The sequence below is a fragment of the Columba livia genome, chromosome 21, assembly GCF_036013475.1.
Source record: "Columba livia isolate bColLiv1 breed racing homer chromosome 21, bColLiv1.pat.W.v2, whole genome shotgun sequence".
Classification (NCBI taxonomy): Eukaryota; Metazoa; Chordata; class Aves; order Columbiformes; family Columbidae; genus Columba; species Columba livia.
Genome location: NC_088622.1, coordinates 2,643,155 through 2,665,554, shown reverse-complemented (window position 1 = coordinate 2,665,554; position 22,400 = coordinate 2,643,155). Strand labels below are relative to the sequence as shown.

Genomic DNA, 22,400 nt, shown 5'->3' with positions numbered 1-22,400 from the left:
CCGCTCAACCCCAGCAGCCGGAGTCTGTCTGTCTTTCCAGGAAGCCCAAATGGAAGCAGCAGACTCACCACAGACTCCCTGCTGGCCACGCCGAAGGCCGCTTTCTGACGCCTGCTGGCAACGTAGGCAGAATTTTCCTGCAGTTTCTCCAGGAGCTGCCGGATAGGCTTGCAGTAGTTGGCAATCTTGCATTCCTTCAGGAAAGATTTTAGCTGGGAGGAGGAAAAGAGGAGGAAGAATGAAAGCAATGTAATAGTTTCCACAAACAGATCCCATCAGCAAAAAAAAACATTTGCCACCCCCAGTGACAGCCAGTACTGGGCACCGTTTCCCTTCAATTCATACCGTACTCCAGTGTATTACCTGTATTCAGCCCTGGGGGTCCCGTCACCTTTCAAGATTACATATTGGCTCGATCTCACATGCCAAGTTGGTGGGTATTAAGTGTTAATCAAGAGGTGACGGTCACACCGAGCCCCTCTCTGTCTGGACACTGCTCTCCCGATGGGTATATTGCTGCAGGATCTGCTACAGACATGGAGAATGTCCCCCACTACGGAGCAGCAGGGGCTTCTCTTGTCCCTTTATCCCCAGCGTACACCCACCTGCCATCACACATCCAACTCAGAAAAATGGGAGTTACAATGAACCTTTCCCCCTTTCCACAAAGCAAACAGTCCATCAAACAAGTACAAAGGAACCATCAACAGAACTATTATTCTGCTGGTGAAGCCTGTCCTACCCTCACCCCCCCTGTCTAAAATATTTATTTTTTATAGGTGTTGCATATTTATCTCCACTGAGACACGCATTTGTCATTCGATTTATCTCACTTGATCCCCACAGCTGCAGCCCCAGATCCATTTCATCCGCTGCCACATACATTATCATTTTTCTTTCGTTGCAGAAGTGTCACCAGAAACCCTGCAAAATCTCGGGCTCTATCTGTGCAGTTTGGTGCTGTGTTCGCTCTCGCGGCCATATGCTTCATTTCTGCTTCCCCCTCCTCTCTCCTACCCCTGCAATCCCTCACAGTCCCACCACTATCTGCCACAGATATTAACAAAATGTAATGAGATCTCAGTCCTGTGTTAAGGGTAAGGGAACAACCAAGAAGATAGAAGAGAGCAAGGGAGTGTGTATATGCCTTTTTCCACTCTGCCAAATACAACAGCCATACCTTTCCAGAATAAAAGCAATCAGAACATGTGTATGTATGTATAATTAACATCTCATGTCGGTTCCCAGCTAAGCAGCTCTGTGATTAGCGGGATTGATTCTGTCGAACTGCCAGCCTTAAACACCAGTGGTTTCTACCAGCAGAGACCACAGCAAAAACCCAGCTCCTCTTCCTGTAAACGACGCAGGGAACTATAAATGATCTGAAGCAGCCACGTGTGTGTCCACGGAACCCAAATCAAGCCCAATCCCCCACTCACAAAAAGCAGAGGGAAAGCTGAACTTGGGACAGAGAGAGTGGCAGGAGCGGCTGCTGGCAAGGCCAACCAGAACCTCCTGTCCATCTCCTGCAGGTCCATCTGCAAGTCGTGCACAGATCATGGCATCTCTCGCCTCTGACCCAGCAGAACCTTCCCCTTACCGACCCCTGCCCAGTTTTTCCCTTTCACATCCCAGCTCTGCCCTGTGATGCCCGTCAGGGCTCTCGAGGAGGGCAGAGACAGTGTCTTCAAGCATCCAGACACACAGTCTCTGCTCTCTGAGCTCCTCACCAGCCTATTTTTCCATCGACCACCATGGGGTCCTCCTAAAGCCTTTGAACCATCTCCGTCCCTCCGGGCTCTCCTTTCCTCCTTCCCTTTGATCTGCCCAGGCGCTTCCTGCCTTCCGGGCAAGGAGGTTCCAAAGTTCAGTTGGAAGGCAGCTCAGCCCGGCTTCTCCCAAAGCCGCTGACCAGAAGAGGAGGAACGCAAGCCCTGCCAGCTGGAACGCAGCCCCTGCGACACGGCACCGAGAGAAGCGTGAGCTCATCGGGGAGGAAGAATCAGGACAGATGGATTTTTACAGTTAACTGGAACTGTTCCAGGAGAAAAGCCTCCTCCCCCCCCACACACTTTCCCGAAGACTCTGAGATTTTGGGAAGCTAACCTCAGCACCCCAGCCCAGCAGACGCCACGAGGCTGTGGTTCGTGGCAGCCAAATAGGAATCCGATAGCATTAATTCTCTGCAGAAACACAGGCTGGTCCCAGGGTGTCTTTGGAAGCCACAGGGCTCTCGGTGCCAGCGTCAGCCGTTTTTCATTCCAGCTAGAACATCGGCTCCGACAGCTCCGATGCTCTCAACAGCTGCTGGCTGAGAGGAAAGGGTTTTGTTCGCTGCCGACAAGTGAGAAGCACGCGAAGCGAGAGCAAGCACAGGAACTGCTCTCCTCGCACAGAGAGCGCCTGTCAGCTCACATTAGCCAAAGCAGCGCGTTGCCAGCCAGGAACGGCCTGTGCCAGGCTGCAGGGACCAGCCAAGAGCCGTGCGCCTGGCAGATGCCAGCCTCTTCCATCCAGCAGAAACAAGATTTACCTCCCCAGCAGCCTGTGATTCCCTATGGAGACACTGCTCCCACGTCAAGCAGAGGCATCATAGCAACGAGGTCTGCAGACACGGGGTCTCACGGCAGACAACAAAGCAAAGCAGAGATTATGTCCCCACAGAGGATACAACCAACTCATTTGACACCTGCCACTCAGGAGTTAAAAATAGAGAGGACCGAGAGGGAACAAGTTCCAGCATGTTTGCACCGAGCAGTCTTACTATTCACAGCAGAGAGGTCACTGCTCACTCAAAACTGAAGCCACCCAGCTATCACCTTACTAGGGAAGGATTACGCAGGGTTTTATTGAGGACAATGAGGTATGCAAACATGAAGAACACCCTGCACCGTGGAATGCCACAGGAGAGGCAAAGGAGAGCACTTTGCAGCACTGCTGATAAGTGCAGCAAGGAGGGGGGACGGAGATGGGAACTGTTCTGTTTTGTACATAGGAACCTGGGGAGAAAGTGCCCCAGTTGACAGAGACACTGAAAGGAGGGAAGATTGCCATCTTGTGGAGAGCACATGTGAGAGGCCGTAAGGCAAGGAAAAGTATGGGCTCAGAGCACAGGTACCGCTCTCAGACAACACAGAAGTTCAGACAACTGAACTGCCAAGCTCGCATCTGCATTCACTAGACAAAACCATCTCTCCAGCGCTGTTGCAGCCCTCCGTTCCACTTTGTTTCCCAAAAGAGTGGCCGACTTCACAGCCACTTTCACTCCTTCAGACTCCTTATTAGATATGATGCCTCTGTTCCTCCGCAAGAGTTCCCCAAAACGCAAAGAAAAACTATAATTAAGGTAAACGGTTCCCACCTCACATTGTGAGGACCATCTTCAGTTCACTGTCAGCTTAAACGACTTTATCTCACCCTGTGCACATTCATGGCGTGATTGAGAAGCATCTGACACCTTACCTGAATGACAGTGGGGAGAACCAGCTCTGGGAATCCAATGCTGTACGCTTGGCCATGGAGATACTCAAGCATCAGGTCATAGAGCTGTTCGATGAGTCCATCCTGGAGAAGGGAAGCAGAAATAGAGATATCAGAGAGGAATTAAACCCTACAGCACCCAGACTGGGAAATTAATCTCCAGTCTTAATGGGACGCGAACACAAAACATGCTACTAGGGCAACTGTGCGCTTTAAAGAGAAGCTGTGTGCTGCTGGGGTTCCACTTACTCGGAAGGCCTTCTCCTGCAGGTTGGCATTGGAAAGCTTCAAGATCACTGCGAAGTTTATAGGCTTAGCACTTATACGTCCCGGCCTCTTGTTGAAATCCACTTGTTGGAAAATCTGCAACAGAAAAAAACTGAGTGCAGATATGATCACACCACAAAACAAAACAGATACCAAATGCCTCAAGTAAGATCACACAGTTGGTGGCAGTGCTAAAAAGATGATGCAGAAATTCTAACTGCTGCTTGCCTGTTCTGATCACTGCCCACAGTTTTCTTAAATACCCTAGCAAAAGGCAGGGAGCAAAGATCAATCACTTTGGATTCAGCTTTAGAGACCTGAGTGTGAGAGATGCTAGAGAAGTGCATGGTAAAACAAAACCAACACAAGCAACAGCACAAGAAACCGGAGGTTTGTTCCTCAGACCCACGCTTCTAACGGTCAGAAAGATCGTACTACAAAGCTTGAGTGTGTTTTGGAGCTGTCCCTTAAGGCAAGATGCTTTTCAACAGCAAAGCTAAATGTTGCTTACATCAAATCCATTACTCTTTAATTTGCATTGAAATAATTGTCTTAGGAAGCACAGATCAGTAGGTGCTTTTCACAAACACCCTTTGCCAGGCAAGGTTTCTATTCTAACACATCTGCCACTGGTATTCCTTTTATCAATTATAACTGGACAGCCTTTGAATAAGTGCATCTTTATTCTCCATGGACACTTTTCATTTTATAGCAAAGGACATGGAGGAAAACTGTCCCCTTCCTAGAACGTGCGAGGAAACCATGCACTATGCTCATCAAAACGACGAGCACACACAAGCACCAGGGCACAGCTGGATGCCCAGCAGACTGGTACAGAATGTCAAAAGACAGGCCTGCACCTTTGCTCCTCTGTTTTTTCAGAGCTTGTTTAATGATAATAGGTGAGGAGCATTTCTGAAACAGAAGATACGAAGCTTACATAGAAGAAAGAAAACGGAGAGGAAGTTTATGCATGTGTGTATGACTGGCTCTCCAGAGTGGCATCTCAAGTTTGGTTTTAATTAAGAAGACTCATTATTGCCTTAAAACTTAACAAACTGTAATCAAACCAAGAACCAGAAAAGCCTTTTCCCCAATGGGTACAATACTCCAGTAAGACTGTGCGCTGTGCTGCTCCTCCTCTGTAGATGTGACACAGGAAGGTGCAAAAGGTTCCAAAAATGAGTAGCAATATAAAAACGCCCTTTCCCGGCCTGGCATGGGCAGATCTCAAGAGAAAGACCATAAGAACTGCAAAAAACTCTTGATCAGGGGCAGGTTCCCAGAGACCCCCATCAGGGGATAACAAGTAGCAAACAAGGGATGAGTTCACTAGCAATGCATTCTTGTTAAAAAAAATCAGCCAACAATTGGTAGTCATTTGCATATCTGACGACAACCATTGTGGGGGGGCTGATGAGAATATTCTGCCCACCCATACTTTTGAGCACCTCAAAAGCAGCCTACCGTTCCTTTCCCTGTCCCTAACGCTGTTAAATTGCACTCCTGAGCAGGAAATAATTTCTATTCCCTCTGTGCAGCAGCAACACATCCATCATTGGACCCCAACCAGTCCAGCAACGTGGGGATGCAGCACAATGATTGCCAGAGGTGAGCTGAGGAGGAAAGGGAGGGTGCTGGGTCACATGGATACCCCCAGGCCAGAAAAGCATGGAGACGACTATTGATTTTTTTACATTTTATTTGTCAATCCAGGTTATTTGGAAGGGAGGGACAAGCTTGGTGGCTTGTGAAAACAAAGAGCCCTAGCCTCGGGAATCGATGCTATAAACCTCGTTATGCACGGTTATTTCTTTGGCCAAAACAGCAGTATTGATCCCTGAGGTCAGACACATTAAAGCAAAAGGCATCAGGCTCAGTGGGATCCTGAGATGCTGGTGGGCAAGCAGGGAAATGAAACCCTCCCAGGAGGTGCTAGGGAGCCAGTCAGCACACGTGGGAAGGGAGAAAAATGTGGTTCCCATCTCAAAACTGCGCAGAATGGATCAGCTAACGGCCAGACTGGAGGAGAGGATGACTGATGTCTAGGAATCCTGTGGCAGAGTGGAAGGGCGATAATGAGGGACTAGGGGGCCAGAAAAATGTCAAAAGCCAACCACTTGGCTTAAGTAATAACCACTAGCAGACAGAGGAAGGGACAGGGCAACACAGGCAGGAAGGGGAAGGATTTTTGGCAATTTCAAGCACACAGTTGATTTCCATGTGGCTAGTCGGAAGGATGCTCGTATATACTGTTTATACTGCCAGAGTGCAAAGCAGAGAACCAATTCTGCACCGACAGTGCTCCCACTGTATCGCCCCATCCACCCCCTCATTTCTTTTCCTCAGGTTCTGGCATAAACCTCCTGGCATGTGCTTTGATCCCGCAGCGCTGGCTGCCCCAGGCCAGCTCACAGCAGGGACACGGCGCTTTGCTGGGCCTGCCTGCAGCCTTCCCCAGCCCCGCCAGCCACGGAAGGGCTGACACGGACTAGTTAAGCTGCTCCGGCAGAGTCTGGTTATTGCCAAGTTCAGAGAAGCTGCCCAACTTTCCACCAAAGCACTCGCAAAACAGTTACGGTTGGAAGGGACCTCTGGAAGTGATGTAGCAGGGTCAACTAGAACAGGTTGCTCAGGGCCCTGTCCAGTCAGATTTTGAGTATCTCCAAGGACAGACACTCCACTACTGATCCAGGGAACCTATTCTAGCCTCACCATATAAAATAGTTGTTTTATTTTGTTTTTCCAGTGCTTAAGGGGAACCTCCTCTATTTCACTTTCTACATGTCACCTCTCATCTTGTCACCACCGTTGAGAAAAATCTGGCTTCAATGTCTTTATTCACAGCATGGTTGAGGTTGGGAGAGAGCTCTGGTGGTCATCTGGTCCAAACCACCCTGCTCGAGCAGGGACACCTGGAGCCAGCTGTCCAGCACCATGGCTGGGTTGCTTTTGGTTATTTCCAAGGATGGGACTCCACAACCTGCCTGTGCAACCTGGGCCAGTGTTCAGTGACCCTCAGTTAAAAAAAAACGTTTTCTCATGTTCAGACAGACCCTCCTGTGTTTCAGTTTGTGCCCACTGCACCCTGTCCTGCAATGGGCCACCATGCAGAGAGCCTGGCTCCATCTTCTATGTTCCCTCTCATGGCAGAAGTCTGTTAGATTGGTCAGGCATGATTTCACTCAAACAACAGGCTGTGATCCAGAATTTAAGAGCTGCAATATAGCGGTGAAGGGAGGAGAACAAGGAAAAGGAAAGATGTGTCTTCAGTTGGTGCAGTGGTTCAGTTTAGTCTATTTAAAGTCCCAGCGTAAGAGAGTCCATGTCTTGTAGAAAACTAATTTCAGATCTGTACTTAAATGTATGACAATGTCCAGCATCATCAATTCTCCAGCTACACTCTTCATAGCAGCCAACTTCCTCCAACACAATCCACTGCCCACTCCTGTGTATGTTGCATTTGAAGACCCTAGGGACATTCTCTGAAGCAAGCTGCACATCCAAAACAAGACTCAAATTGAAAAACTTGTGCCTTCCAAAGCACACCAGGGTTAACCTCCTCTCCCATCCCTCCACAGGGGAAGCCAACTGTAAATTGGCATGCAAAGTCTGCCTGTGGGGAGACTTCTACCTTGTTTATCTACACCTGCCTTCCAGCAGATGAGCCACCAATTTCCCTGCTGCAGAAACTGGTGCCTGTCACACAATAATTGAAGTGATGGAAAAAAAAAAAGGTGCCTGGGATCTCACAGGCCATTCAAGGGGAGTCACAACACAAAAATAAAACCTGCCTGCTTTACACTCTCTCCCAAGCCACCTCCTCTTATCTAAGATGTAATTTTAGCAAGCTGCTGCTTCTGCTCCATCCTGGAAAGCAGAGTCGGAAAGGAAACAGCACTGGATGCCCACGCTGGGGAACATCAGCTCTTGTCACGATGCATCAAGCAGCCAGCCCTCATTGCTGCTGGCAGGGGCTTGGGGAATTCCTGCGCCTACAGAATCGCACAAACGTTCAACGTGCCGTCTCTTGAACGTGCAGAAGCAACAGGGCTGGGAACAGAGGTAGCAAGGATTGGATTTCCTTGATGGAGAGGGGGAAGGGAAACAGAGTAACACAGTCACTTCTTACACAAGAAGCCTTACAGAGTCTATACTCTAAGGCCACGCAAAACCCTCTCCAAAAAGTGCACAAAACAGGGTCACAAACTCCACAGCTTTTCTTTTACTACACTTGGATTCAGCTGCAGTGACAGAGCAGCCTTTCAGAGCACACCTTACCCTGGGAAGGCTTCATTCTACTCCCCTGATCCCGGTCATGTCCCCCAAGTCTACTCTTGCTTAGTAACACCACACTGATCAGATCCCGCAATCTCATCACAGTTTGGATAATGGGCTTAAAATGGGTTTTATTTCATGACATGTGTGGCATGGGACTAATGTCTGTTGACTAAGTCACTGCTGAATATGTGAGCTGGGAGAAACAGGCTCGTAGTTAAAGCACTCGGCTGAGCGTCAGAATGCAGATTCTCCTCCCAGCATCACCACAGCCACCTTGGGACTCCAGGCAGGTCACCTCCCCTCTGGGTGCTAAAGCTTCCCAACATCTCATCTGCACAGCTGGAATACATCTACCTGAAGACAGCTTGTGGAGACACACTAAGGGTTTTAAGAGTGTTCAGATACCTCTGTAAATGAGAGGAGGGGGGAGCTGGGAAGAGATGTAAGTACAAAGGGAATAGCCCCAAGCGCTCTTGAGAACCCCACAGAATTTTTGAGGGATCCCTTGCAGGAAATAGGCAGGAAGATGGGCAAGGCTGACAACTGCAGAGAGATCTGGGAGTTTAACATCATGCCAGTCACCTTGGGTTATAGACGTTAAAGCAAAATAATTGTTAATGTAATGTGAAAGAGTATGCAAGCAACACACATGCACACACTTCCCCTGCCCCCATCTCTCTCTTGTCCCCAACACCTGGACAAGCTAAGCTGAGCGGAGCCTCACAAACAAACACAGCAGGATCGGATGTGGTCGGGGCTCGTGGAAGGCGGGAGGAAGCTCAGCGTGCGGTGTGGTAACGTCTGGCTGGGGCCCGACACACAGATTACAACGGAGGTGGTGGGGCCAGAATGCAAAGGGGTGGGGTGAAGGCCCTGGGGGGGAAGAAAAGCTTTATCTTTCAGAGGACTAAAAAGTAGAGAAACCATCCTCACCACGAGCTCCACGACCCCAGAGTGGAGATGTCTCTATCAGTAAATGCAGTTGGCAGAATTTCAAATATGCATGAACAAGAGGAAGGAAGCAGGCGAATGGTAAAGCCACACAGGCCGGGAAGCAGCGGAGGCGGCAGGAGAGCAGGAGGAGATTTATAAACATCGCTGCCTTCCACAGGCTCAGAGGATGTGGTCTGCAAAGGACGTTTACAACAACACGAAACCGCAAAAGCCTTTGCTTCAACAGAACTTGATTAGGAATGAGCCTGGCTGACTCAGGCCATTTATTATAGACATCTCCCTCCTCCTCGGTGTCCAGCCTCATGTCGACCTACTGAGGCTTCTGCATTTCTTACACTTCTCCAGAAGTGGTGCAGCCAGATTTCACTGTACTACCTTCTCACAGAAGCAAGGATAGAAAGACCTGCGTGGGGAGGTGTCCAGCATCTGATATGTGGGAAAGCAGGATGGTCTCTTAGCACCAGTACTTCACCGAACATCCTGCATTTTGCCAGGCTGCATTCACAGGTATCTTTTTCCTCAATAAATTCTTAGTTCTTCAAGGTTTTTTTTCCTTGTTTTTTTCCTTTGCTAAGATATGAACACATTAGCTAATAGCAACAGCTTGGGGAGTTACAATAACCAGTTGAGCCTCTGAATCTCTTTTCTGGCAAACCCTTCGCCTACTCCAGCTGCATTAGTTACACCACCTAGCAATGTATTTTTGCACCCAGCTGATCTCAGATACCCTCCACAGGCTAATAAAAGTTTAACCCTGTTTGCTAACCAAACAATATATTTAGTCTGATGCTGTTTGCCAGTGATTTGAGGGAGTAAGCTAACTGGGCAATCTTGGGAGCTGCTGGTGGGTGCAGTAAGGGAATTTGCTCATTAGGTAGTAGGCAAAAGCCACTGCTGGGTCAGCAGGAACCAACTAACCTCCAGGATAAACGGCAACACTGGGATGAAGGTCCTGGTGTGCTCGGACAACAGCGTAAGTGCACGGATGCAGTGCATGCGCAGAGGGTAGAAACGAGCCGTCGGCACCAGCCTGGAGAGGGAAAAATAAAGGATAATAGGCCAGGTGTATACTGACACAGCACCTGCAGCCTTCAGTGACACCTGAGAGCCTTTCTTACTCTACAAAAGACAGTTTAGCACTGTACAGCAAACCAAGCTGCTGAAGCTATCGCATAGCTGGAAATCAAATTCATGTCAAAGCTGTAGCCCTAACACACAAATTCCTGCAACCAAAGCAATAGGTTTCCAACTTCTGCCAGGACAAAGTGCTACAAGACAAGAGCTTTGCAGATGAAGTTTATCACTGATGCTGTTTAGTCATGTCCAACACTTTCGGCTCTAATGCTCCCAGCACAGGAAAATATGCAAGAAAAAATGGCAGGAACCAGCGGTAAAATGCCCATCTAAAGCATCAAGTTTGACCAAGAGCTGTCCCTAAACCACAGCAGACCTCATAGCTGAAGATATGGATGCTGCCAGCATTAACAAGGAGAATATATACATTTTTTTTTTACTCTATTTTTTATTTTTTAAAAAGACACAGCTCCCAGACAACAGGCTCAAGTCTGATAAATTAATCCCTCCCCTCCCCAAAGAGCTTCCTGAGCTATCCAGGGGAGCCAAAAGCTAAAAAAAAGCTTGACCGGGCACCATAAATCACCTGCATCTCCCCTGCTCCAAATAGTGAAATAATTATCATTGGATCCATTATAGAAATAAATCTACTTTGCACCCCTGATCTGGCACCACTGGAGATGACGAAAGCCATTCTCAGGAATTAATTGATCGAGGAATAAACCTGTTAAGTGTATAGATTTACTGTAAACCCAGACCATTAATTTTAGAGTGTGCAGCAATGCAACAATCTGCTCAGCTTCCCGATGGCTGGATGCACAGGGAATACAAAACACAGCTGGGTCCAGCTGCCCGGTCACTCCAGGGCAGCCGGGGCATTCAAACTGCCTCACACCCCTTCTCAGCAGAGGCCGCTCTCTAATCCTCACTTAACTATAAGCCAGGGAGGAACTTTATAGCTGAGACTGGGAGGAAGCTAGAAATCCAAGCAAACATGGCCACATTCCACTTTATGGAATGAAGAGAAAAAGGACAACAGAAGCTTCTGCAACATCTCTGCTGCCAAAAAAACCAACCATGAACTCAAAGAAATGCAAGCACACAGATCAAAAGGAGGAATTTATGGACTATGGAGGCAGACAAAAGCACAAAGCAAAGAAAGGAGGGGGAAATCACCTCCGCCACATTCTACCACCTCTACAATACCTACAGCACTGCCCCACAGGTCAAACCAACTGCAACCTTTCAATTGCTTGTGAGAACAGCATAGCTCGTTATTACATGGCAATTCCATGAGCAAACACAGCAATTAGGCTCTTGCCAGCATCACAAAAGTCAGAAACCACCAATTCCAGCCCTTCTCCATCCAGTAGCCCAACTTCTCTGGACCACATCTTGAACACAGGTAACTCCCAGACACACATGGGATCCACTTCTGAAATATGCATTATTAAAAATAGTTTCAGTGCATTTTATAAGCTGGAAAGCAAGAAGATGAAGCAAGAAAATAAGGCAACTAATATGGATCTTAGTAGGCAACTCTCTTCTAGTTATTGTGTTTAATGACTTCTCTAATTCTGCCCTGGTCTCTGCCTAGAGCAAAAAGCCTGTGACGGATGGTGGTTTCTCCCCATTCCTCTCACACAGAGGCTGATCAGGTCCCACAGACAGACAGACACCAGCTCTCAGCCCTTTCTCTGGAGCCAGACGCCACCTCCCGGTACAAAAGGCATTGAGGGAGTCTCCTCCCAGCTCCACCACCTCTGGGATGCACCCAGAGTGCTACACCACAGCAGAGGCAGAAACAGAAGGAGGAATTCCAGATGTTACACAGTTTCCTGATCGCATACACACACCTCTCAAAGCTGGGCAGCCCACAGAAACATCTGCCAGCCTCCTTGCCCCCTTTTGATATCCCGGACACTGGTTTGGCTCAGTAAGGAAGCCAATCTATTCCTATTTTCCCCACTCTAGAATCCATCTGTCGGGCTCCCAAATCTTTAAGGCCTTGTCAGACAGCAAGTGTACTTCATGCCAAGCAGCCCGTCCATCACAGATGCTAACAAATTCTATTTGTTGCTCTTGCCAAGACTCACCCGATTCACCTTTCCTTGGCCCCAGAGTGCTGATTTATCTGCCTGGACAGGTAGAAAACCGCCTAGATTCATCCACAGGACAACTAAAGCTCTCCAAGGGCAGTGCATGGGGGTTGGGAAGAGGGATGTATGCATACCCTAATGATCGTTTAAATCTGCTTATCTTCATCACCACTTGGGAATTTTTCAAGACCAGGCGGGCGGTGTTTTAAAGCAGAGAATCTGGTTAACAGAGCTAATGGCATGTCAGAGATCACCAGAGATTCAGAAATTCCCTCAATGCTCATTATTAGCAGCCATTTCAAAGCACGACATTTTCATAAACATAGGAACTGATGGGAAAAGAGAAAGAAATTCTCAGCAGAGACATATTAAATACAATAAATGTGTCATCACACTTGAAATACTAATATGCACCAAAAATGCATCTTCTGACTATATTTACAGAGCTAGAGATGAGGACTTGATTCTGTACTTTGGCAACATTAGGTCCAGAGGAAAGTCAGTAAATCTTTCCTTGCCACTTCATACAATTGGGAGGATAATCTGTCCAGGCTATTCAGACCACAACTTCTCTTGTACAGAGAATTTAACCCAGAAAAGAATTAGCTACACCACAACTTTTTCACCCCCTAAACATACGGGTGCTCACAACACATCTTCGTCTGGAACAATTCAATCAAAAGCAGCTCTCAGTCAGCTCCTTACAATGGAAGGTTGAATCCAAATCATGTAACAGTAACAGCCCTTAGTAACTGCTCTGCCACATGAAGAAAAAAAAGTATAAAGAAAAGAAGAAAAAAAAGTCCTACTTACTTTATACAGCCAATGATGACCTGTGTCAAAGGATAGATCAGGGGCTCCATGACCTCACTGGGATAGATGGTGCTGAGAACACGACACCAGAAATACAGGCAGTGGATATACTGCCAGTTATACACTGACTGGAAGTTCTCCTGCAGAAAAGGGGAAAACACAGGCACAAACTTGAAAATGAGGCATTTGAGAGGAGCTCCCTCTGGTTCCTCTACAGGACTCATTTTACCCAGCATTCTCTAGGAGGACGTTGTGCAGTGTTTAGAGAGGAGTAACTAACATTCTAGCTGTCACTTTGATGCAAGCGGCTGACCCTCATCCAGCAAGTTCAGATCCTGCATTGGCAATATAATGATTTCATACTAGTCAGTGCCTTGAAGGAAATAATGAAAACCACACAGGCTGGTTTTCCTCACAAGTAGGGCTCACTGGAGAAGGATGATTTAATGACCCAGCTCACAGCAGATGGTGGGATGTGGGCAAGCACTAGGAAACCTTTAACTGTTCCATTTACCCTGTCGCTGGGACAGTCCCTGCTCCCTTAAGGACACCTTTTTTAAAGAGTTCTGCAGGCCCATGTATTCCCCAGGACTGCACCAAGAACTTAGCAGATTGCACTTCAAGTGCCCCAGCTCCAACTTGTGTTTGTTTCAGATTTCCAAGGGACAGGTCACCTCCATTTTTGCATGGATGAAGCAAGATGCATATGTCCTGAAACAAGGACAGAAACCCTCAGTTGCAGCCACTGGACCAAACCTTGCAGTAGGGACTTAAGCTGGACACAGCTGACTGAGATGTACCAAGCAGCTTTGTTCTCAGCTTCTCTCGCACAGAACAGATAAGCAATCTGCTCTTTTAATCACCTTCCATAGCCATCCACTGCTTAATTTAGATCAATTGGCTTATTACTTGGATTTGTACGTTTTGGTTGTGGTGTTGCCATTTGAACTTCTCGCAACCCTTCCCAGCTGTGAAATCAAGTGGATTTAGTTCTCGTCTGGACCGGGACTGAGGGTGTACGAAGACAATGCAATCCAATTAGGGCATATACAGCCCAGACTTCATTTATCTCTGCTCATTTATCCCCATGTCTGAACAGCCAGGAGATTTAACTGGTCACCAATCCTGCAATGTTTGGTAGCAGCTGAACAATTAATCGATAGGGGTCTGTTTTGCTAAACATGAACAAAGCCAGGATTAGCAATGTGACACAGATTTCTGAGGTCAGACTGGAGGGAGCTGAAATCAGGGCTGCTCCCAAAAGGTCTGAGCAGCTTTTGTTCAACTAAGTCCTTTAAATAGTATGGACTTCACTGGAAAGACGCACACACCAGGGTGGTTCCTAATCTTCTTTACTTCAAGGTTTTGCAACAGAGGCTGCAAACAGCAGCTTCACAGAGTGGAAAAAAAGAGTGTCCAAGGCAGAAGATCAAAAGTGCATCACAAACTCTTGCAAAGCCAGGGAGAGAAAAGTGACTCCTGTCCTCCAGTTGTCTCTTCTCCCCTGCCTTACCAAAATTCTAAATTAACACAGGTAACTACAAGGTGATCTGTGAAGCTCCCCAGCCCCTGGCAAAAAATTTCTCAGCATGTTACAAAATAGGTCAGACACAAATCCTGACACTTTAGAGACTCTACCAAAAGCCCAAAGAGACTACCAATGTTTCCCCCTCTCCGCACAGGAGGGTACACTCCTTCCACACCAACAGGTTCCTACCTTCTTCTTTATCGTCATTGCACTGCGCAGGTGGATGGCAAGCTGGCGGATATAGATGAAGGCGTGCTGGTAAGAGGTGTGAGTGTCCAGGGCATACATCTCTGTCAGCGTGCGCTGCATGAAGTTGATCATGGGCAGGACGTTGGGAGAGGTGAATCTGGAATTCTTCACAAATGCAATGTACATTTGCTGGGCAGGAAAGAGGACAAGACATAACCACATAAACCAGAATGAAAACATTCTTTCACTAACCCTCCCCACCCAGGTATCTCCAAACCAAGGGCCAAGTGTTGTTTTTATAAGACAAGTCACTTCAAAGGAACATGCAGAGCACAGCCAGAACCAGCCTTACCTTGAGCAAGGGACTTAGGTACACGTCTTTCTTGTAGCGGCAGATCTTGTTCAGCACAAGGAAGGCCAGTACTCTCACTGTTTCCTCACCTGTGCTCCACAAATTAATTGCTTGCTGGAACAGAAAATAAAGAGATACAGATAAGTGAAGGGAGAAAGAGGCTCTTTCCCAAATTCTAGTTTCTCAAAGAACGCTATGAAAGATGCATTTGTCTCTAGAGAGTGAACACCACAGTTTGATTTCTGAATTTGTCAATGTTCTTTCCCCTCTGGGCAAACAGGTTGCAATTCTTGAGATACTTCTCACGGTACTTCCAACTTAATTCTAGTTCCCTGGACATTTGCTGTATTCATTCAAAAGACAGAGTAGCAGCAGAGTTTGGAGCCAGAGACAGGATCTGTGTAAGGCAGCACTGAGACGCATCCTTAGTCACTCTAGTACAGACACGATGACAAGCACCCAGTGCATCATAACACCTACACCAGCTGGAGAGGGGTGGGTCAGTCTGTGTAGAGGTCTGGGCTAACACACAGCCCACCACTGACATGGAAATTCATTAACCTGAGTTTTACGTATCTCTTCATTGGATAAAGCAATTATATATTGGTCTCTCCCCTCAACTTCTTGAGAAGCAAATGAATACATTCTGTTGAGAATATAGATTCACTAGGCCACAGCTGACCCTGTCAGAAAGCATCTGGCACAGGAGGACCACAATCACGGCTGATGCCTCCAGAAACTTGTTACCTTACCTGCACTAACGAACTATGCAGGAAATCAGAAAGATTCCAGCTGCAGGGCTGAAAAAGTCTCCTCAAAAATCCCTACTGCAGCAGTGAGCAGAGTGCTACACCTCCAGATCTGAGGTGTACCAGCCTCCCATTGCTGTGTACCAGTCATCTTCATCACCAAAGGGTTCCCAGCCTCATTTAAATGTTGTGTTGCAGCTTTACATTTAAATGTCACCCTGCTGCCCTCTTCCACACCTCCTTTGTTGTTCTTAAGTGCTCAGCAGTTGTGACTAAGTTTCTGCAAAAATATTCCACCCCCAGCTCTTGAAAGTGAAATAGTATCACAGACATACACAGATTCAGCACACAGGCAGCAATTACTCCATCTGTGATGAAGAAGCAGGCAGCTTCCCTACAACACCTCCGTGTCTCTTTGCATGGGGATTAACAGTAGCTACACACATATGCCCACTCATCTCAGCGTGAAAGTGCTTATGGCACCTAGAAGGTCTGTAAGAGAAGCAGGAGTCGTCTGCAGAACCGAAAGAAAAGCAAAGGAAGAGGAGTACAAGAGACTGGACTGTCATGGGATCCAGCCCAAATACCATGAGGCTCATCTGAAGGGGTAAAGAAAGTACCTCAGATACAAATGACATATTGTAACGCGTCACCTTACCTTGAGAAGCGCACGGCACTGCTTCGGGAAGGACAAAAAATACGGCACTATGGAATTGACATGCTGAAGGACTGCTGCACCAACCGAGGCTTCTGTTAAACAAGACAGGAGCTATGGAGGGAAAAGAAAACACAACCCCATTTAGCATGTAGTCCTCACCACTTCTTCATTTATCATTAAGCATCTATATTTTGCTGTTTCAAAGAATTTCTGTGTTACTAAAGGACTGGAACACCAGCCTTCCCTAGGAAGAAGCTCAAAGAAACGCACAAAAACTGTATCAGGAAAGGGGGAGAAATGTGGTTGGTTAAATAACTTTCATGAAAGTACGTCAACCTGGCAAATGTGAGCTCAGGCTACTGGACTTGGATGGCTAATGGTCCCTGAACTCACCACATAACACCTCGTTTGTGTATACCGCAAAAGCTAAGTCTATACACAGATTAAGATGTCTTGCAGAGAACAGGACACCAGTGCCTCTGTCATCTCACTACAAATGTTCAAAGCATGATGAAGACACCCTCAGCCTACACATGGCTTGGAAACACACCATCTGACCTATCCGGTAACTCACTGGATTTCACTACAATTTCTTTAATGAGAAGCTGGAATACTATCAGGCCTCAAGAGGTTAACTCTAGCTCAAGGAAAAGGTTAGACAAACTATTCAGAAACAATATCTCTGCATTTCCAGGTTGTTCAGCTCAGTGCACCCAGAGCCAAACCCAGAGGCATTTGCAGTTTCTAATTTGAAGACAAGGGGTGAGCTCAAAGTCACTTTGCGAGGTTCTGCCTGATGCAGTGTCCTCTTGCCTGCAATCCCAGTTGCTGGAAGTAGAGGCATTTTTTCTACATTTAATTTTCTTCCTCATTCTCCTCCTTGCACTGCAGACATTCTGTACTGAACAGGTCGCCTTTGAAAAGTCACATACCAAAAAGTAAGCAAGCAGATATTGTTCAGAAACTACTACACTAGAAAAACTTTGTGGGGAAGCCTGGGACTGAGCACACTGGCAGTAAGCGCAAGACTGGGGTTACTTCAATGGGACTGCTCTGCCAGCTTCTCCTTCCCTGCTGCAATCTTCTGCTGCTGGCAAGAGGCACCGTGACTCCAGAAAAAACCTCTAGTGATCAAACTGCTCTTTCTGCTAAGTCATTCTGCCAGCTCACAGCTAAGAGACATCAGCTCTTTCTCTTCCTTATATCCCCTTCCCTCAGCTGCTGAATAGTGAGTATTGCAATGTTGCTGCTTTGTTTTTAATATTCTAAATTTGGGGATGCATGATGAAGCAGTCCCAAAAATAATTAACTGGGGGCAGAAACTTCCTTCAGAAATAAACCATTAATTGTCTCTGAAACACCAGACATCAGCAACTTTGTACTGACAGGATATCCTAGTGGGATGGAGCACCATCACACTTGGAGATGTCATATGTGAAGTTATCAACATAACATCTTAGTATTCACTACAAGTAGTGGCAAGATCATAGTGCTAAAAATTGAATTAAAGCTGCAGAATGCAGGAGCACAACACTACAAACTACTTTAAAACCCACTACATAATTATGTGTCAGACAAGACACAACGAACTGTCAGAAACCCAGCCCTTCTTTACAGGCTACCTATTTTAACCCAACCATCCTATGGACCTCCAAATTGTTAGTCAGACCAAACACTTTCAAAACAAGACAGGGACTGGACAGACATACAAATCTTAGTTAATCATCTTCTTGATAGTTTGGTTCTTCATTTAGCAGTGTTGTTAACAGATCTAAAAACCCATCTGCCTTATTCCAAAACATCCCAGCAATGCACAGGTCGACCCCAGTAACATAAACGTGCTGAACTTTCTTACCTGTATGGTAGAGCCAAGATACACTTTTACATCCAGCCGCAGCTTGCTCCAAAGTGGGCTGGTGGATGGGAGGACCACTCTGGAAGTGAGCAAGGGTTTGGTTTATGTTTAAAAGAAAAAAAACACCAAAGAAATTCGATTTCAGCAGTTCTGTAAAACACCAACACCAACCAGTTTTCTCTCATTTCAAATCTCAGACTTACTTTAGTTTGTTCTTTGGGGGTTTCAGAAGAAGGAGCTTCTGCAGGTGGTGGAAGAGGTCCCGGATGCAGAAGGACACAAGGGCATTGAACACTGGTTAAAAAAAGTCAGTAAAGTATTTATAAATTATTTTCCATATATTCCTGGTTTCCCAGCTAATCTGAAAAGAGATCCCCAAGGAACTACAGACAGCAATTCCCATAGCAGAATTACGATGTTTCCTCAAGCTTCCCAAAAACACCAGTTTGTCTTATCCTGTAATTTTTTTATTTAAACAGCAAGATTACAACCGATAGCTTTCTAGCACAGCGGCCGTCTCTTTACTGAGTAAACAGCACCAAGCACAAAAGCAGCCTGACCCATGACTAGGAGTCTATACTACCGTCAACCTCTCCCAAAACATAATGAAAATTAAAGGCACTTCTTAATAAAAAAAAGGATTAAGGAGAACATGTGGGTTTCAGTCCCACTCCACACTGCCAGTTCCAGATGGCACAGAATAACAAGCTGATAAAACACAGCTAATTACCACAGCTAATTTAGTGGTAAAAGTGGGTGGGCTGCAGGTCACATCCTCTGAGACACCAACAAAGACATTTCCCTCTCAGCCCTGCTGTCGTGAGCATAAGAGAGATGTCTGCAAAGCCTAGAGCTTATGCAACAGGGGCCTTGGTTGGAGAGAGGCTGCGTTGCATTTGTTCTACAGGCACGATGATCCCATAGAGAAGATCTAGACATGCAGTATTTTGAGAGGTCCTGGCCTAGGGGAACATGGACTTGATAGCGCAACTGGACTCTGAACTGCTGCGTGGTTATAGAATGCTGTTTGGTAAAATGACTTTAAATAGTCTTCTAGGATTAGTTCCAAGAGGGAACCGCAAGAAGATGCAGCAAAAGCTGTCCAAAAAACGTGCGCTACAAGCATATAAACAGTACCCAGCTTCACTCTCAGCAGTCTGGTGAGTGAAGGGTGGTACCTCCCCCAGCAGCCCGCAAGCCCAGCTGCTCCGGGCATGCAGGAGAGCTGCGCTCACACAGCGCACAACAGAAGAGATGCCACTACATAGACTCACCACCAGGAAGATAAGCTACTTAAGTGAAACAAAGCCTATGAAAGGGCAAGTTAACTCCTGCCACAATGTACCTCTTCCAATAGCTAAACCTTCTAAGTAGTACAGTGCCCAACCCACCTGCGGCATCAGTGACTTGGAACTTGCTGGGATCAGCCCCACCACTGTCTCCTTTGGTGGTCGCTACAGCTGCTTTAAAGGCTTGAACGATTTCATGGAAAAGTTTCGGTGTTAGATTTCTCTGTGGAAAAAATAAAAAGGATTGCTGAGGAGAAAAGCAAGCAGTATTCTAAAACTCTGAAGCACTTTGCTGGGACAAGTGTATTGAAATTAATTTTAAGTTTGATTGCAAAAATAGTTTCATCCTATAACACTACGGAAAAATTTCACAGACAATGTTAATGAATGCTAATGGCCTTCACCTGCTCTAAATGGGCTTCTAGGCCTTGCAATTGGTTGGGGCTGGAGAAGCAATCAACCAGCTGCAAGCAACTATCCAATCTGACCTCTCCCTCCCGCTCTTATTCTGAAGCAGAAAGGCATTTCATCTCTACTCAAAACATGACTAAAAAAGTTATTGGAGGTACTAAAGGCACAATGCTTAGCAAGAGGTTGAAAAATCAAAAGCTAACCATTCTGACCTCTTCTGAGCCACGCAAATTTCCCTAGCTTCACCCTCAGATATGGGGCAAGTACTCCCATCCTGCAGCCCAAGAAACATTGCAAAGACAAGTCCTGCTGAAGTAACAAGAGCTCTAGCAGTATGACCTTGTATGATGGACATATACCAACTCTGTAGGTTTTTGTGAAAGATGAACAAATCAAAAGTTCATCTTTTGGAGGCAGCAACACATGTGGAAGAATGTTTAAAGGGGAACACTCGAGTGCCTTGTATTCCACCTCCCTGCTCACCTCTGCAGCTTTTTTCCATTCTTCAACCATCTTCAAGCTCACAGGGATGAAAGAAGCTCTCTTCCGTTTGACTGCATCATGTTCTTCTTCTTCATCTTCATCACTTGCTTCCTAGAGAAGTCGGTACCAAGACAGAGAAAAGGCTACTGAAGAGGAATGCAGGCAACAGTGAATTTTATTAATGCTGTTATCAGCACTTTGTGTAAAGCAGATATGAAATTACAGGTATTCCAAAAAAATCTACTTAAGCCCAGCAGCTCTGCTACATGGATACAACAACATGCAATAACATAAAACATCAATGAGAAAGTCTATCCACTGTGGCAAAACAAACTCTAATTGGGAAAGGTGCCAAAAAAACAAAGCCACAGACAAATACACTCTAAGGCTTTGCTTTCACAATCTTTACACAAACTCCTAATGCTCAGGTCAAACCCACAGCTGACTTCTGGACTACAAACCCAAACACGTGCAGATGATCTTTGGGGAAGCTCCTCCCCAACCACGTGTGCCACTATGAGCCCAAATATACTCAGGCCTTGTACTGAAACTCAAATACTTCAATAATTGAAATAATTGATTTCAGAACCCCAAAACAGGGCCTAGTACCTCCAGTGTATCAGGTGGTATATGCAACTGCTCCTCCTCATCAGAAGTGTCTGAAGCATCAAAATTCAGCAATGTGCGATCGTTTTCCTCCAAAAACTTATAAAATTCAGGATCTTTGTCCTTCAGTCGGGAGAGCTGATCTTTATGTTCAGATGCCTTTCCCTTCTTCCTGGTAGATAAGAATTAACATGCATTTATTCACTGCTCAAACTTCTGCTCATGCTGTATGAACAGCAAGCAACTCCTAGGCACTAAAGCACACCTGCAGCTAATTTAAATGGCGATAGATTTATCAGGGCTGGGGCCACAGTTCTGCTCCTGCTCTAAAGGGCTTCCAAAAAGTTATTTTCACTCAGTACTATGAAATCCTGACAGCAAGCTATCAGCTTGTATTGGAATAGTGACCTGAGGTCATTAAAACATTCTGCAGAACAAACAAAAAAATCTGTTACTCAGCTTTTCAGAATTACTCTCTCCAGCTTTTGTAAATAATAATGAAAGCTGCACTCCCAGAGAAATCTGACAATGAAAGCTTCATAAAAATCTTATCTGCTATTAAAGAATTGTATTGGTTTCTAAGAACGACTAACAGTGCCTAAGAACTACATCATTTTCTATCTTACAGATACTCCAAGATCTTTCAGCAAGAACACACAAAATGAGGAGAATCAAAGTAAGTTTCTGCCTGATTCCAATACACTCTGTAAAAGACTAAAATCATATACACAATTTTTCCCACTGTAGTTAGTGAACCGACACAGGTATGACGGAAAACCTGACTGTCCTGTACCCCATAACCATCCTACAGTCTTGAATGCAGCCCTTCTAGACACCTCTGACCCAACTCGCCCCAGAAACAGCTCGCTGTACAACACACAATACAACAAAGCCCTGTGGCTACATATAAAACCAAGCAAAAGAGAAAAAGCCAACCAACAGGTGAACATGTGCTTAGATGAGCCAAGCCTTGCACAAAGCAGGCAAGCAGGGAACACCGACTGCCCTCACCTCGCAGCCGGCTGGGTCTGGAGCGGTTGCTTTGCCTTCTCACCCCGCTGCACCTTCCTGCTCTGCTGCCGCTGTGCCCGGACCCCCTTGGCGGGCCGGGACGCCTCTTCGTCCTCCGAGCTGCCATAAGGCTCTGAGTCAGAACCAGCAGCGAGGAATTCGTCCAGGCTGAGCTCTGCCAGGTTCCTGGGGAGATAAGGAAAGAAGTGGGGGAGATGAGCAATCAGCTCCAGGCCCCATAGAACAGTTTGGGTTGAAGGACCTTCCCAGCTCCCCGAGTGCCCCCCCTGCCATGAGCAGG

The 22,400-nt window shown here is 46.5% G+C and overlaps 1 protein-coding gene across 1 annotated transcript in view; it reads right to left on the bottom strand.

The window, feature by feature from the left end:
• The window catches only part of NOC2L (NOC2 like nucleolar associated transcriptional repressor), a 38,889-nt gene that overhangs the window by 15,847 nt on the left and 642 nt on the right, over positions 1-22,400 (bottom strand). The window contains exons 2-15 of the mRNA XM_065037976.1: positions 22,100-22,285; positions 21,092-21,260; positions 20,483-20,593; positions 19,691-19,811; positions 18,503-18,593; positions 18,300-18,378; positions 16,445-16,555; positions 15,038-15,151; positions 14,686-14,874; positions 12,969-13,108; positions 9,901-10,012; positions 3,730-3,843; positions 3,463-3,564; positions 69-212 (exon numbers count right to left, since the gene is read on the bottom strand). Of these exons, the coding sequence (XP_064894048.1) occupies positions 69-212; positions 3,463-3,564; positions 3,730-3,843; positions 9,901-10,012; positions 12,969-13,108; positions 14,686-14,874; positions 15,038-15,151; positions 16,445-16,555; positions 18,300-18,378; positions 18,503-18,593; positions 19,691-19,811; positions 20,483-20,593; positions 21,092-21,260; positions 22,100-22,285 (1,783 nt within the window). The remainder of the gene's footprint in view (positions 1-68; positions 213-3,462; positions 3,565-3,729; positions 3,844-9,900; positions 10,013-12,968; positions 13,109-14,685; positions 14,875-15,037; positions 15,152-16,444; positions 16,556-18,299; positions 18,379-18,502; positions 18,594-19,690; positions 19,812-20,482; positions 20,594-21,091; positions 21,261-22,099; positions 22,286-22,400) is intronic.